General features: G+C 45.0%; 1 protein-coding gene across 5 annotated transcripts; it reads right to left on the reverse strand.

Annotated features, from left to right (window-relative positions):
* Positions 1 to 3,807: 3,807 nt before the first annotated feature.
* On the reverse strand, positions 3,808 to 8,013 carry LOC136463882 (filament-like plant protein 7). Of its 5 annotated transcripts, XM_066462856.1 has the most exons (5): positions 7,768 to 8,013; positions 5,805 to 6,797; positions 4,928 to 5,720; positions 4,768 to 4,828; positions 3,808 to 4,665 (listed from the first exon to the last, which is right to left on the reverse strand). In XM_066462856.1, the coding sequence occupies exons 2-5, from the start codon at positions 6,748 to 6,750 to the stop codon at positions 4,165 to 4,167; spliced, it is 2,301 nt and encodes a 766-aa protein (XP_066318953.1). In that variant the 5' UTR covers positions 6,751 to 6,797; positions 7,768 to 8,013; the 3' UTR covers positions 3,808 to 4,164. The 5 variants fall into 5 exon arrangements, with proteins under 5 accessions (XP_066318953.1, XP_066318951.1, XP_066318949.1 ...); XM_066462854.1 differs by having other exon boundaries at positions 4,928 to 6,783; positions 7,768 to 8,012; XM_066462852.1 differs by having other exon boundaries at positions 4,928 to 6,797; positions 7,768 to 8,012.
* Positions 8,014 to 15,152: the final 7,139 nt, after the last annotated feature.

Raw genomic sequence — 15,152 nt, forward strand, 5'->3', positions numbered from 1 at the left:
GTATATATATAAAGCTACATGTATATATATAAATTATATATCCTCACACTATATTTTTATATATGCAGATATGAGATGATAGAACTCAGAAAGAGACAGAATAACGATGTTGGTTTCGTTGATCCAAATGTCGTATTCAAACACCCTGATCCCCCGCCGCCTAGATGGAAAGCTAGACTCGAGAAAAATCTCATGAGGTTATTAGTGAACCAACAAAACAAGGACATACTATTCCCCTACAACTTCAAGTGAGTGTTAAATAATTAATGTCGATCATATGGACATTTGTTCAATTATTTGCTTACTAGCTAAGATATCTCCCACATATATATGTTGACGCTAGTTAATGTCGATCATATTTGTGTATAAAAATATATGCAGCAATCACTAGATATTGATGATCATCGATATGGCCAATAATCGGTTGCGCATCTTAGACTTGTTAAGAAAAGAGCAAACAGAGTACCAAGACATGATGGATATTATCCAAGGGTAATTTGGTCTCTCTAGCAACTATATATACCCCGATCTCGTAACTGCAACAATTATTAAAGGCCAAATTAATTTTTTATTTTATTGGGCGCATTGTTTGGAAAAGTTTCATTAAGGAACACCACATGAAACATTGCAAAGCGCCACTGGATATAATCACACACAAAGTAAGTACCAGCTACATTTATATATATATAATTCAATTAACACCATGCATGCTTTCAATTCACCGGATCTTTTTTCTCGTAAAAGTGGGTTCTGAGGCAAAAACAGGAGAACAACTACTACGGATACTATGTTTGCGAGTTCATCATGGCATACTAAAAAAACTCCTGAAGAGAACCTCAAAGTACGTTATATAAATATATTCATATATTTACAATTTCTTTTATTGCTCATATATATAAGTAATCACGTGACCAACACACATATATATATATATATATATATATATATTAATACTTTTCCTTTAACTTTTATTGAAGACTCTATGGTTGAAGGAAAAAGTCATACGACGTGACCAACTGAAAGCAATTCAAGAGACCATAGCAGGATTTCTTAATGACCAGGTCCTCAACCCCGCCGGCGAGTTCTACAATGACGTCAACGAAACATGAAAGCCAAACCAGATGGAATGAATTTGTTATCCCAAGGATATGATAGAATATACAATGCAATCTTTATTTGTAATATATATATATATATACACACACACACACACACATACATATTATATGTACATAAAATTACGTACAATATATATATATGCATGTAATATATATGTTAGTTTCATACTTTAGTTTGTATAAAATGTTCAAACATTATAAACGTGTAGAATACGTATATTATTAGCAGCGTAGAATGCGTATTCGAAAACCAAAACGAATCATCAATTGAAAATATAAACAAAAAAAGAAAAAAAAATAAAACCTTTAGTCCCGGTTGGTAATACCAACCGGGACTAAAGGGACGACCCACGTGGTCAGGTCAGGAGGCCTCTTTAGTCCTGGTTGGTATTACCAACCGGGACTAAAGGTGGATATTTAGTCCCGGGCGCGAAACCAGGACTAAAGGAGGGACCCTTTAGTTCCGGATTCGTGCTCCCGGTTCTAAAACTGGGACTGAAGGGGTTGAGAACCAGGAGTATAGCTCGTTTCTCTACTAGTGACGGCTACTGTTGAGGCTGAGTGGCTAAGAGAGCTACTCATGGACTTACCACTGGTAGAGAAAGCAGTTTCGACAATCCTTATGTATTGTGACAACCAAACGGTATTGATCAAAGTTATGAGTACTAAGGATAATTTAAAGTCCTCGAGACATGTGAAGCGGAGGCTTAAATCTGTTAGAAACCTAAAAAACTCTGGAGTAATTGTTGTGAATTATATTCGTAGTGAGAAAAATCTAGAAGATCTCTTTACAAAAGGGCTTGCATGGACAGTGATTTCTGTTGCAAACATGGACATGGGGTTGAGACCTATTTAGTTGCAAAGTAATGGCAACTCATTTCCTTTGATAGGAGATTTCTGATTTGGAAAACGAGAAAAACAAGCTATTGTTGTAACAGGGAGTATAGACTGTTTAAAAATTACCCATGTTCCATAAAATATACTCTTTTCTGTATGGAAGGCTGGCTATTATGCCTTAATGTATTTAGTGTCCACCGAGGGAGAAGGTATCGTCCTACAGGATACCTAAAATGAATACACCTATGTGAGCTAAATTGTTAGGTCGTAGTTTATAAAAGTGGGGTACTCTTTGAAAAGCTCATGAGAAGATCGAGGAGCAAAACTTTTAAAAGCTCCGTTTGGACTTGGCGTTCTTGCGATAACAAAAAGCTATAAATTCAAGGCTTAGTCCTAGTCCATTCACAAGCTGATGGAAGATGAACCTTATTGATCTAGGTGTAAGTTCAACCCGTACGGGACTTATACTGAAAATCTGGTATATATAAAGAATGTTCAGTACAACAGCGTTGGAATTGGTGGGGGATTGTTGGATTTAGGCCCATGTTTGACCTAATCCGAAAAATTTCAAAGCATGCACAATCTTTAGTCCCATATTGCTAATTCAAGGAGAGGTTGTCTTGCTTAAATATGTGAGTCTTCTCTCTATGCAAAATAGGTGCAATTGAGAGAGAATGAGACTGTTGCTACACGCACGCGCAACTCGCGCGCATTTTTCGAGTGAAAAATGCGTACGTGTACAGCAAGCTATTATTTGTGCAGTTTCTATTTTTTATGCTGAGCATAATGGCGCTTTAAAGTGATTGAAACTATCGTTTTAAACAGTAATAAGGTGTGTCAGTTTCTGCTATTTCATTGATATTTTCTGTCATTTAAATGGGCAGTTTCTACTGCTTGATGAAGGGAATTGATGCACTATGAAGACCTATAAAACCAGGAGACGTCCTGGTTGAAGGGTACGCAATCACACGCCTATCTCCCCACTCGCTGTGCTGAGTTTCTCGCTGCTGCGTCTTGTTGACCTTTGAGTTCGGCGTGCACCGGACTTAAAGATAGCGGGATCTCCGAAACTACTGCCACGAGACTCCTGCACGGGGCGGCAATCAGGTTTTTGATCAGCGTCTACACGCGACCGCTTGGTGATCTGCAACATCTACTTCAACACGTTCGACTACGTTTTACGCGGGATCATTGAGTAATTTCCTTGCACAATTCTGTTCTAGTTAGTATGTTGCCTGTTTACATGTTTTATATACTTGCATCATTATTTATTTATGGGGTTTTCCTCCAAATAAAATATAAAATGCATTTTAGACACATATTTTCAACAGTGCACCTGAGCCAGAGCCCGCGCATGGAGAGTTGCCCGCCAGGGCGGCGCCGCGCCGCCGGCGCTAGGAGAGTTTGAGAGCTGCAGGTCCTGTCCATCGGAGTCCGCGCTTGCCAGGGAGCTACCACGCCAGAGCCCGCCCATGGCGAGTGCGCCCGCAAGGGGGCTGCCGCTCCGCCGGCGCCTCGAGAAGGAGGTTCATGAGGCGTAAAAATACTGTCGTACCCTTCAAAAATTTAATTAGAAACCGTCCACGTATTTTTGGTTCAGGTTCATAACCTAAGTTTCTCTTCTTTTAAGATCTATCTAAATGAATGGCTCTTCTTTTTTCCGAGCACCGTAAAATTTCACTCGTAGTTAGAAGGAGAAATTTGCTGCACTGATTTTGTCCGTAGTCTTTTTGAGTTTCCACCGCCTGATGATCAAATCCCCTCGCCATAAATAGTTCACTAGTCCAGCAATAAGCAAGTGCAAGAATAGCTCAGAGAACACAATGTTGTTCTAGTACTGTAAGGATAAAAGAACCTATTCTCCTTCAATAAATTAACATTTCCACAACCGTGATGTTCATAGATACACACAGAAAATTGTGTCCATGTACGTCAAGAACAAAATGCAGATACGTAGCACACACCATGTGCCAGAACCAGTTGCCATCAGCCACAAGGCTCTGGAACAGAATGTAGTAATGTACGGCCAAAAAGATCGCTCACTGGGAGCAGGAAACGCATAAACAGAACACGCTAAGAAATCACTGATCAATATCATAACGTAGCAGCACACTGGCCGGATCCATGTCACACCTCACCTGCAGCTGCAGCTGCAGGCTGCAGGTTGCAGAATGCATCCACCATGTCGATGCAGTTCAGCGCAGTCGGTCTAGGAGCCGCCTTCCACTCTCTTCCTGAACATGATCCTGCCCAGCAGGCTCGTACTGCGCTTCTTCTTCCTCTTCGGGTCAGCGGAAACATCCTCCTGCCGCGGCGGCGCGGCGGCGAACACAGGATGGACGACGATCTGCATCGAATCCTTGTCGTCAGCGCCGGTGTTGTCCTCCTGCTGTTGCTGCGCTGCGCTCCTCCTCGGCGTGGCACAGACCTCACCTTCGTCTTTCTTGGACAGCGCTTGTTGCTTGGGTGTGGTGGGAGACATGGAGACCTCGGCGTCGGCGAACTTCTCGGCGAGGATGCTCGCGAGCGACTGCGGATTGTAGTCGGACGCCGCGGAGCTTGGCCTGGGGTTGCAGATGGAGCTGTCTACAGGACCTGAAGTTTTTGGCATCTTTAGAGCTTGCAGCTGCTTGCTCAGAATCGTGATCGTCTCCTGGCACTCGGCGAGCTTGTCAGCTGCTGCGAGGATCTCTGAGTTCTGCAGTGAATGCTGATGTTGTGAGTTCAGTTCCTGATGATGATATACTGAATATTGTTACTACTACTATACTATTTTCCTGTAAGAATGTATAGCAAGGACACCATAACTTACTGTTGCTAAATGACTTTCCTCTTGAGCTGCCCTATGTTCCACACCTGCCTCAGCAGCAGGGCTGCATGATGAAGAATGTACGTTGAGTTTTTAAAGTGTTGGAAATAGCTTTTTTTTTTTAAAAAAACATGAGTAGTCAACGTAGCGACATATAAATTACCTTTGTATCTCACAGAATGCAGATTTTCTTCCTGGAAGGATACTATCATCCTGGGCTTGTATAACATGTATCGGTTCTGTATCAGGCTTCTGTAGATGATTGACCATAATCTGGCTTTCAACTGACTGAACTGGTACTTCCCCTGCCTCTGTCTGAATAGCTGAAGTTGCTGCTGGTTTAGCACTTTCAGTGTTATGTGTACCATTTGCGGTAACTGTACTCGATGGCTTAACTCCATCAAAATTCTCTGCATTAGTGTTCAAACTGTCAGTCTCATCTTGATCTGAGAAGTATTGGGTCACTATAAACTTTAGGATGAGGCAAACCTCATCTATGAACTTTCCAAGGTTACATTTCCCTTCTAGTAGGTCATGACAGACCTGAACCAGGTGCTCAAAGCATCGAAATAGTTCAGACTTGTTGTTCAACAGAACTCTTGATCTTGCAACGTTGTCTTCTGCATATGTGCGGATCATGGAAGTGATTTCCTCAACCATGTTTCTCACCGCCTTCTCTATTTCAGACCGGTCATTCAGTACATCTGAATCATCTGTCTTGGCAGAAATAGCTGTCTGATCCAATGCTTGACTTATCTGTTCAATAATAGTTTCAACACTTTCCCCACTTGCTTCATGCTTGTGCACAACTAGTTCCCAGATATTCTTAACCTTTTCAGGATGGCCGTTGGACATTCTACCATCCAGGACAGGACCATTGCCATTCTGTTCTTGCATTACCAGTCCTGTATCCGCCTTCTTCGGAGATGCACGTTGCGCATTGCGCTTTTGATCACCTGACGCCATCTCCAGCTTCTCAATCTCAGCGAAATCATCGAGCAAGATCATCTCAGATGAAGATGATGCCATGATGGACGCACCGTTCTGGTTGCCTGACCTGAACTTGTCCAATTCAGAAATCAGAGCAGAAGCCCAGGATTCAGACTGCCTGTTGACGTCACTCAGCTGCCTGTTCTCCTCCGACAGCTCCTTAAGCTGCCTCTGAGCCACCGTCAGCTTGCAGGCCTCGTCGGCGTACTTCATCTGCACGAACTGCAGCTCGCTCTCCCTCTTGGCGAACGCCTGCTTCAGCGCCCTGTTCTCGTCCTCTACGGCGCGGAGCTTGAACGCGTAGCCGTCGGCGTCCGAGATGGAGCGCCGCGGCGACGTGGTCCGCGGCGAGAACGGCGACGTGATCCGCGGCGAGAACGGCGCGACGACCGACCGCGGCGAGGAGAGCGTAGAGGGACGCGGCCGCCTCGGGCTGCCTGATGTGGGGGTCTGCGTCGGCTGCTGATCGACCTCGTCCCTCATCTTGGCGATCGCCGCCGGCCCGGGGAGGCGCTTGCGGACCATGGCGCGCAGCCGCTGGCACTCGGCCTCCAGCTCCGCAATCCGCTTCAGGTGCTCTGCCTGCTGCCGGCGCGCGGCGTCGACGGACTTGAGGTCGTACTCCCGCTCCTGGCCCCGGACCTCCAGCTCCTTCTGGAGCATGCGCACCTCGTACTGCCACGACCCGGCTTGCTTCTGCGCCGACTCTAGCCTCGCCGTCGCGTCGGCGAGCTTGCCCCCAATGGCCGCCGCGGACTCCCTCAGCTCCCCGATCAGCGCGTCCTTGGAGTCAGCGGCCTTGGAGAGGTGGTTGTTCTCAGCGGCGAGCTTCGCGACCTTCTTGTTCGCGTCCTCCAGCTTCTGCTGGAGCTCGCGCACTTTCTTCTTCTCGGAGGATATCTCGTTGGCCGCCTCCACGATGATCTGCTCCGGCTCTTCCCTTGCAATGACCAGCCGCTCCATGCAGGATCTCAGAGCTTCTCCCATTTCAGCCATTGTTACCTTGATGCTTGCTTCTCCAGATTATCCCTTGAAAATAATCACTGAGTAGTAGTAAGCATTGTTAGCTCAACCTGAGCAACAAGGATATTCAGCTAAAAGTTTCTGCAGAAACCAAGAATCTGTGGGAAGTAAACAAAAAATTTACGTTAGCAACTTCTGTCAGAACTATGTGTTGTTGGCCAAGCCAATTAGGTTTGCATGATGCTCTTTGCTTATGTATGAACCCCCAACAACTGCACTAGTTTGGTTCTCACGTTTTGCCAACCAGCTGCTAAAGATAACGCTTAGAGCTACTTTTCAGCCTGTTTCAGCTTATTTCAGCTTATTCTCCCTCACAAAACACAATTGAACCAGCCGAAACCGGCCGAAAAATGTACCAGCCGAACAGGGCCCCTAGAACTGAACAGTTCTTCATTCCATCCACCAAAGCTTTTTGTAAAGGAGAAATAGAAATGTGTGTGTTCAGAAGCAACCGCTACTAGTTGATGTGTCTCATTCCCAAGAAAAAAAAACTTGCTGTTAACTGAACTCTTTGTCGTCACGAGCGTTGAACATTAGTTCCTCTCAAATTATGATCACCAAACCAAAGTTGTAACAGAACTAGAGAAAGTATGCTTTTGTACTGTTGGGTCGTACTGAACCCTGTCTGTCGTTTATATTCAAAAGTACGATGATCATCTAAACCCATGGTCCATAATTTGATATTGACTGTCCAATTTAAGACCAATGAAACTGCTGATGTTCTAACAACTGCCTATTTGTTTGAGTTCACCACAAAACTGTAAGATTACATTAGCTAAAGACTGAAGTAACGAAAATGTAACGATGAAGAAACAAACTGGAAACCTGATAAAGTGTATCAACTGAATTTGACGAACACATGATGTAGTAATCTAGTTGCAAAACTGAAGCTCAGCATTCGAACAACTCGAAACAGAAAGAGCAACGCAGTGCAGGACATTTTTGCGTTGAAAAGCAACAGAACCAAATTAAGCGATAAGAGTCCAGTACCTGGTTGATCAGGCTATGCAATTCGTCAGCCACCGCAGGGATGCATAGCTAGCTTCTCAGTCAAGGTACCACGACCGGAGCAGGAAGCAAGAACTGAACTGGCGACTGGCGAGTGGAAACCTCACTCGCTCAGTAGGCAACTTGGCTGCTAAGGTGCAAGCGGTACTGGCAGTTTGGTCGGTGTTCCGTGCCTTGGAGGGGTTGCAGTTGCAGTTGCAGGAGTGGAGCCTGTTGATGAGGAAGGCGTCAAGGGGGGCAGCGCGGGTGGCGCTTTCGCTTGGCGGGAAGCGGACGGAGGAGTTAGGGAAGACGCGGAAGCCTGGTGGTTCGGGCATGCTGTCAGAAGGACTGGAAGCTGGAGCAGTTGGGCTGCCGTTTGGTACTGCTAGCTAGCGTGTCGGAACCGGAGCCGAAGAAGCCAGAAATTCGAGCTTCACCGGCTCCATGAAAGGTGGTGAGAGAAAGGAGCCATGAAAGGAGCCGAAGGAGCCAGAAATTCGAGCTTCACTGTTCATGCACTGTAGTTTGGCGGGAAAGGTGGTGAGAGAAAAACAGCTTCGTGCTACAGTGTTGCTACAGTGTTTCGTGTCAGGTTGTCAGCCGGAGCCGGAGCAGCCTAGAGCCATACCAAACGCCCTGGGTACTACGTAGTACATCGTTACGACCAGCCGTGGCTTACACACACACACCCGCCACCCCCCCGGGACATGTGACATGGCTGCTCGCCTGCTCTGCTGGCGGATCAGGGTAACCAGTTTGCACGCGACGAGTAGAATTTGTTATCAATTTCATTTTTTTTTCTCTAGAAAATGTTAGTATAATCGATTTGATGTATGGGGGTGTTTGATCCGGCTACTAAAATTTAGGAGGTGTGTCGGGAGGATATTACATGGGGTGTTCGGATACTAATAAAAAAACAAATTACATAATCCGTCAGTACTCCACGAGACGAGTTTTTTAAGCCTAATTAATCCGTCATTAGCACATGTTTACTGTAACAAACTATTGTCAGATCATGGACTAATTAGGTTCAAAAGATTCATCTCGCAAATTAGTCACAAATTATGTAATTAGTTTCGTAATTAATCTATATTTAATACTTCATGCATGTGTCTAAACATCCGATGAGACAATGACTAAAATTTAGAAAGGACAACCAAACACCTCCTATATAGTGTGCATGTTTTCTTCTCAGGAAAAAATATTTTGCATTTCTTGTGGCCGACAGTCTGAGTTACCTATCCAGATAGGTTACTGACTAACTTTTTCTGCAAGCGATCGATGTGGCACTGCACCTTGTGGACGTTGGGGTGACGAAGACAGGTCAGTAAAATGGCGCCGTCAGCTTTTGAGGTTTATAAGACCAAAAAAATCACTTGCCCGTCCATGCCACCAGTCTGGTCACAGGAGAAACTCGTGAAATCGTCGTCCGGACACAGGAGAAATGTGGAGCACGATATCGGGCATGCTCTCCACGAATTAGGTCGATCGGCAGCACATGTGTGAATCTTACTCAACTCAAGTGAAAGAAAAAGGTCGTCACTTTTGGTGCTGAATCAAAGCCATCATCCAGTGCACCAATCTGTGAGACATGACTTTTTTTTTGAAGCAATTAATTTTTGAAGCAACTGTGAGACATGACTTTACAATCACATTGCGTTTTTTGGAAGGACTGACCGGATGAACAGTAAGATTTATTCGTACAGTATCTTATTGCATACTTGGATTTGGACACTAACGTACAAGATCCTTAGCCCTGTTCGCGTGTCCTTAGACCCAGCTTATTCATTTCTTTTTTCATTCGAAACAGTGTTTTTCTCACACAAATTCCTTTAGCATTTCTCCAAACTATCTAAATTCCTCTAGAATTCCTCCGAGCCAACAGGCCAAGCGCAAGCGGCAGCTCCTCTGCACTTGTCATCAGCTAGTGCTAGAATTGCAGCGGTTGGGGAGTGCGTAGCAACGTCTCCGGCTCCGACGACGGATAGGAATGGAATACCAGGACAGGAACAGGACGCACTTGTTGTCACTAGCGCAGGCAGAGACACGTCCGCGTCGCCCGGCTGCCGGTGCCGTGGGGCAGGCGCGTGAGATGAGCTCGGCACCGAACCACTAGCGGCGTTTTGCAGTGGGTTTTCAGCGAGCACTTCGTTCTCGCTCGGTCACGGTCACGGTCACGGTCACGGACTCACGGGCCATTGGCCGGCTGATGAGCGGTCAACCGGTTGGTTGCACGGCGACATCCCACTGACACTGAGATGAGGTGCGGGGTGCTCTGCAAGTGAGGTGGTGAAAAGGATTGGGCCAGCACTTGTTCCCGTCGATCGGTTGGCGTTCCGTGCTTTGCTTGCAACAGAAATGGAGTGACTAGCCAAGGGATGAATGAAGGCTGTCAGGGATACCAGATCATGTTGCGTTTCTCCACGGGAAATGATTTGTCATGGTTAGCAAATCATCGTTCATCTGTTGAGGTTCCCGTCTCGCCTCTCGCTGGATCGTGATTGTTTCCACCTTGTGAGTTGTGACACAACTCTTCTGAGACCATGAGTAGTTTGGGCATGTTTGGGACCGCGTATTCGGCGGTGACGGTGGAAACAATCAAACAATCGCGCCAGACGCCCTGCAGCCACGATAATTCTTTTGACCGCCACACGGCTCGGGAATCACAAAAATGAAGTAACTCCTGCGTTCCTTTTAACCGCACGCAGCACGGGATATGTTTGTGCAATTAGCCCTATCGGAGATTATTTTCTCTGATTGTGCATAATGTTATGCAACTATTATGAACTGTTAATTGCTAATGGATGCAATTTCTTGCTGCTCACAGTTGGTTGTCATATTAGTTGTGTTGCATTTTGTGTTTGCCCTTTGCATAGGTAACCCGTCAAACTCCGCCTCTGCCTCAGTAATAAATGCACTATCATCACAAGCTGCTATCAACTCGATAACCCTGCATGGGCTCATTGTTTTTGCACAAACACAACCAAGAAGCATTGCCTATGTGCAAGTATTGTGGCAAGCCCTGCACCTCTGGGGTTACAAGAATAAAGTACCATATCTTGCTGGCATTAAAGGGTTTAATGTGACAAAGTGCAGGAAAGTTCCACCTACAGTGAAAAAAGAGATGTTTGCTTTGCTTATACAAAGAAGGCCGGTGAAAGGGGACAGAAAGCCGAGGAAAAGGAAAGGGAGAGAGGGGAGAAATTGACCTAGATCACTCGATGGTGAAAGTGGTAGTGAAGAATTTTCTGATTATGGGAATGAGGTTCTTGTAGTGGAGCCAAAGCCAAAGCCAATCAAAGGATCTAGTAGCTCTAGATGTACGACAGGTGGTGGCCCTATTGAGAAGTTCTACAAGCCTCCTACTATACAAGAGTCTGTTTAGATGACACAGAGAGGAATTAAGCTCAGCAATAAGGTTCAAACAGCGTTGACAACTCAGAAAAGAGATGTGAGGAGGGATAGAGCCTGAGTTATGTACGTATGCCAGTTTCCCTCAAAAAAAAGTATATATGCCAGTTTTTCTATAAAGCTAGCATTGTGTTACCCTTCCTAGCTTTGCCCATATGCTTGAGGAGACTGAACAATTTGGCAGATGTTTGAGAGAGCCCGGCCCCTATGAGATGACTGGACCATTCTTGCAGAAAAGGAAGCAAAACAAACAAGTAACGTGTTAGTGGTAATAATAATGTTGGATGACTACCATGCGTAGCAGGGGCGGGCCCCATGCAGTTCATGGAAAAAACTACAATAATATAGTATGTATGCTACGTACATATATTATGACATTGAATCAAACTGCATATAATAATCATGAATCATGGCCTAAAATAAATAACTTGCCTAGTTCAACACTCTAATATCTCGCGGCCCAAACATCCATCCTCATCAACACAACACTCAATTGCCACATAGTTCAACATTAAATAAAATTCCAACCAACTACTTCTATTAGGTTTTCTGTCATATTCTTCTATTATCTCTCTTCCTTTCTCCTGTTTTGTGGACCATCTAGACCAACACAAAACAACAACAATAAACATGGTCTGGAGCACATGAGGTGATGGTAGCTTCAGCCAAAGGGAAGGAGAAGTAGCTCATAAGCAAGTAATGAATGACTCGTGAAGTAAGACGTGAGACATAGTATTGTATTTTGGAGGAGTGAGAGTCCGACGATATTGTTTGCAAAGCTCATCTAAATACAGTGATACGTAGCCAATTTTCATAAATTTTATTAGGCTCAGTGTTTGAATACTCATTGTGTAAACCCTGGGTCCGCCATTTACGCGTAGGTGTTAAGCAATGCTTATTTGTTAGCAGTACATATATAGGAAGTGTTTGGTGACGCTTATAAGAAAGAGTTCCAGCGCCTACTGTATGTTTGCTTTATCATTCAACTAGATGGGTGCCCATGTGCTGCTGTGGGGAAAAATATTAGCAATAAAACAAAAATATTAGCCATAAAATAGAAATTTATTAGCAATCGCATACAACAATGATCCAACTCAGGCGTTCGTCCGTGACTCCCGTCTGGACGCGGCTCCTGAGGAGCGGGCCCCAACAAAAAAAATCTCCCACTCCCTCGTGCTTATCTGCCCGCTCCACACCCCCACTCCTTTATGCTTATCCGCCCGGCCCTGAAGTAGTGTGGCCGCTCGTTGTCCGCGGCCCTTCCCTCACCGCGCACTCGTCGGTTGCCGCACCATGCCCTACCACCGGCCAACCCGCGCGTCCATCCCAGACACTTGTGTCACTCGCTCCCTCGTCTCTGTCCGTCCATCTCCCATTGCCATCGTGCACGCCGCTGACCCCGCCATGCCCATTGGGGCGCATGTGTCGTGGTGCCTCAGGTCTTCCTCGGCCGAGCCAAGGGCACCCACGAGCACAGGGGATGCTGGTGGTGCTCGTGCGCCACCGATCGCCGCCGGCTGGAATCGACTGGCCCAGGCTTCCTGTGGCAGAACCGCTTAATCCAATGTCTCTCAGGAGTGCTCGTGTTCCATTAGACAATAAACACTCAAGGGAGGACACCAAATCACACGGTCCCGTCGGGCACACCCCAAGGGGAACTCGAAAATCCATATTTTTCCATCAGGATCACAAACGAGAGAATAAAGCTTACGTCCTTATTAACCATTTCTTACATCACTTTTAATACAACGTCAGAGTATAATATTTATTGTTATAACAGCGGAATATAAACATGTAATCAGAATTACAGCAGAAATAAATAGCTATTCATGGCATGATGAAGCATTGATAAATAAACTATGACAACAGATTATAGAACTTCTGTTTATAAAAACATTTGGTGAGAGTTATAAATAAAAACTATGATCGCAGCATAAAGGAAATCCTCTCTGAGCCCACCAGGAGGAATCCACACACAAGAGTCAGCTCTAGCATCCACCTGTCACCTGCAACAGGGGAAAATAAAACCTTGAGTACTCAATTGTACTCAACAAGACTTACCCGACAGGAGGAAAGAAAAGACTCCAAGGATACGCAAGACTTTATGGCTTGTGGGTTTATTGCATCTGAAGGAGCATTACTAAAATTGTGTCCTTATATTTGATTTTTATTAGCAGTGCATTAGTTCATTAACTAACCATTCTATGTAAGCATCTGTGCTACTTTCAAGCAGGTGGTAAGCAATCAGATTTCCTTTTTCCATCTTTCATCTTCCAGTGCTTACTACGGTGCTAGAGTTTAGACAAGTCGTACCGACACGTCGGCGATTCGTGAATCAATATCCCCAGCTGGGTACCCCGAAAACATACGCCTCGCTTGTACCCCGGGCACAAGCAGGACCAACTCACTACCCTCCTGTCACGTGGTCCAGGTCCCCGTCCAAACTGGGACTCCAAGCCCCCGCTCCTGAGTCCCGGACTCAGTGCGGTGCAAGGACCTCATAGCCCAAAAACCACCATGACCGTCGGTCCGAAAAGAGCCGAAACCCGTGACAAGAGAGTAACAAGTCTTCCAAGCATCCATACCCAAGTATGTACTCGGGATAATAAGTCTGTGACTTGCCTAGCGTCCAATGCAATGGCCGGTCCTTAACCGACACAGACAGGAAAAACAGTGTAACCAAGATATGCCCCGTTGGCCGCAGAACACAACCTCTTACACCCACCAATACCCAAACCATATCCCTGCCCGGTCATCATTTATCATTTCCACCATTTATATTTTTCAAGTGATAATAAAAAAGTAATATATTTCCTATCTCTCGCGAGTGACAGACAATCACTTGACTTCTATCGGAGTCCTGTAGCATAGCAATCTACACGATCCTGTAATACTAGTAAGACTCATAGGATATATATATATATATATATATATATATATATATATATATATATATATATATGCAAGTGGGTTTCATTCAACTCTTTAAAACTTAATGCACAAGTATAATTTAAAGTGTAGAAAATTAGGGGTTATGCACCGAGGCTTGCCTAGGTAAAATATAATCAGAAGTTAGCTTTCCATCATGCCGACACGATCTCCAAAAGCATCATTTCTCCAGCAACTCCCGATGACTCTGTGATTCATCGGCGTCCCTATTATGATATGCAATGTGATGCAATGTAAAGACATAATTAATCGACTGCAACCGTGACTCATAAAATACGATTTACGCCTCTCAAGTTAACAAGCTAGTTCCAACAACGACCGTACTTAGGCTACGTATCCATGTTGTCGAATAAGACGTTATTTACCAACAATTATTTTAGTTATATAAACCCAAGTTATTTCTTTATTTCATTCTATCAATTTAATCATTATTCGAAATAGAGCATCATTATCTATCTAGCAAGCTAATTATTCTAGAGCTACAAAAATTACAGTGAGCAGCTAATAATATTAGTAATTTACTATAAAATTCTCAAAGTCAACACTATCACTGATTTATCACGGAAATTCATACAAGTTCACCTTTTAACAATATTAAGCATGTTAAAATAATTAGAGCAACCCTAAAAACATACCAAACCTATGGGAACAAAATTCACTATTAGATAGATCATTATTTTAGGAACTCAATAAAACTGGTTTCACCATTTTTGGACAACTACACAATTTTATATTGATTTTATAAGTTAAACTAGAAACCTATATTAGAAAAGCATTTAGATAACTGAAAGGACCGGCGGTAACTAAACTGGCCTAGCAGCCGCGCGCATGGCCTGCTAGCCAGGCGTGGCCCAGCGGCACGGTAAAGGACGCGGTGGCCCAGGCGGGGTGAGTCCAGGCCGTGAGAGCATACCGGTTAGAGGCCTAGGCAGGCCGCGCGACCAGCGGCCTAGGCGGGCGGCACAAGCCAGCCTAGCGCGCGGACGACGGTGACCAGTCGGCCCAACGCGTGGACGCAAGCAGCC

The sequence above is a fragment of the Miscanthus floridulus genome, chromosome 7 (assembly GCF_019320115.1).
Source record: "Miscanthus floridulus cultivar M001 chromosome 7, ASM1932011v1, whole genome shotgun sequence".
NCBI classification, from domain to species: domain Eukaryota; kingdom Viridiplantae; phylum Streptophyta; class Magnoliopsida; order Poales; family Poaceae; genus Miscanthus; species Miscanthus floridulus.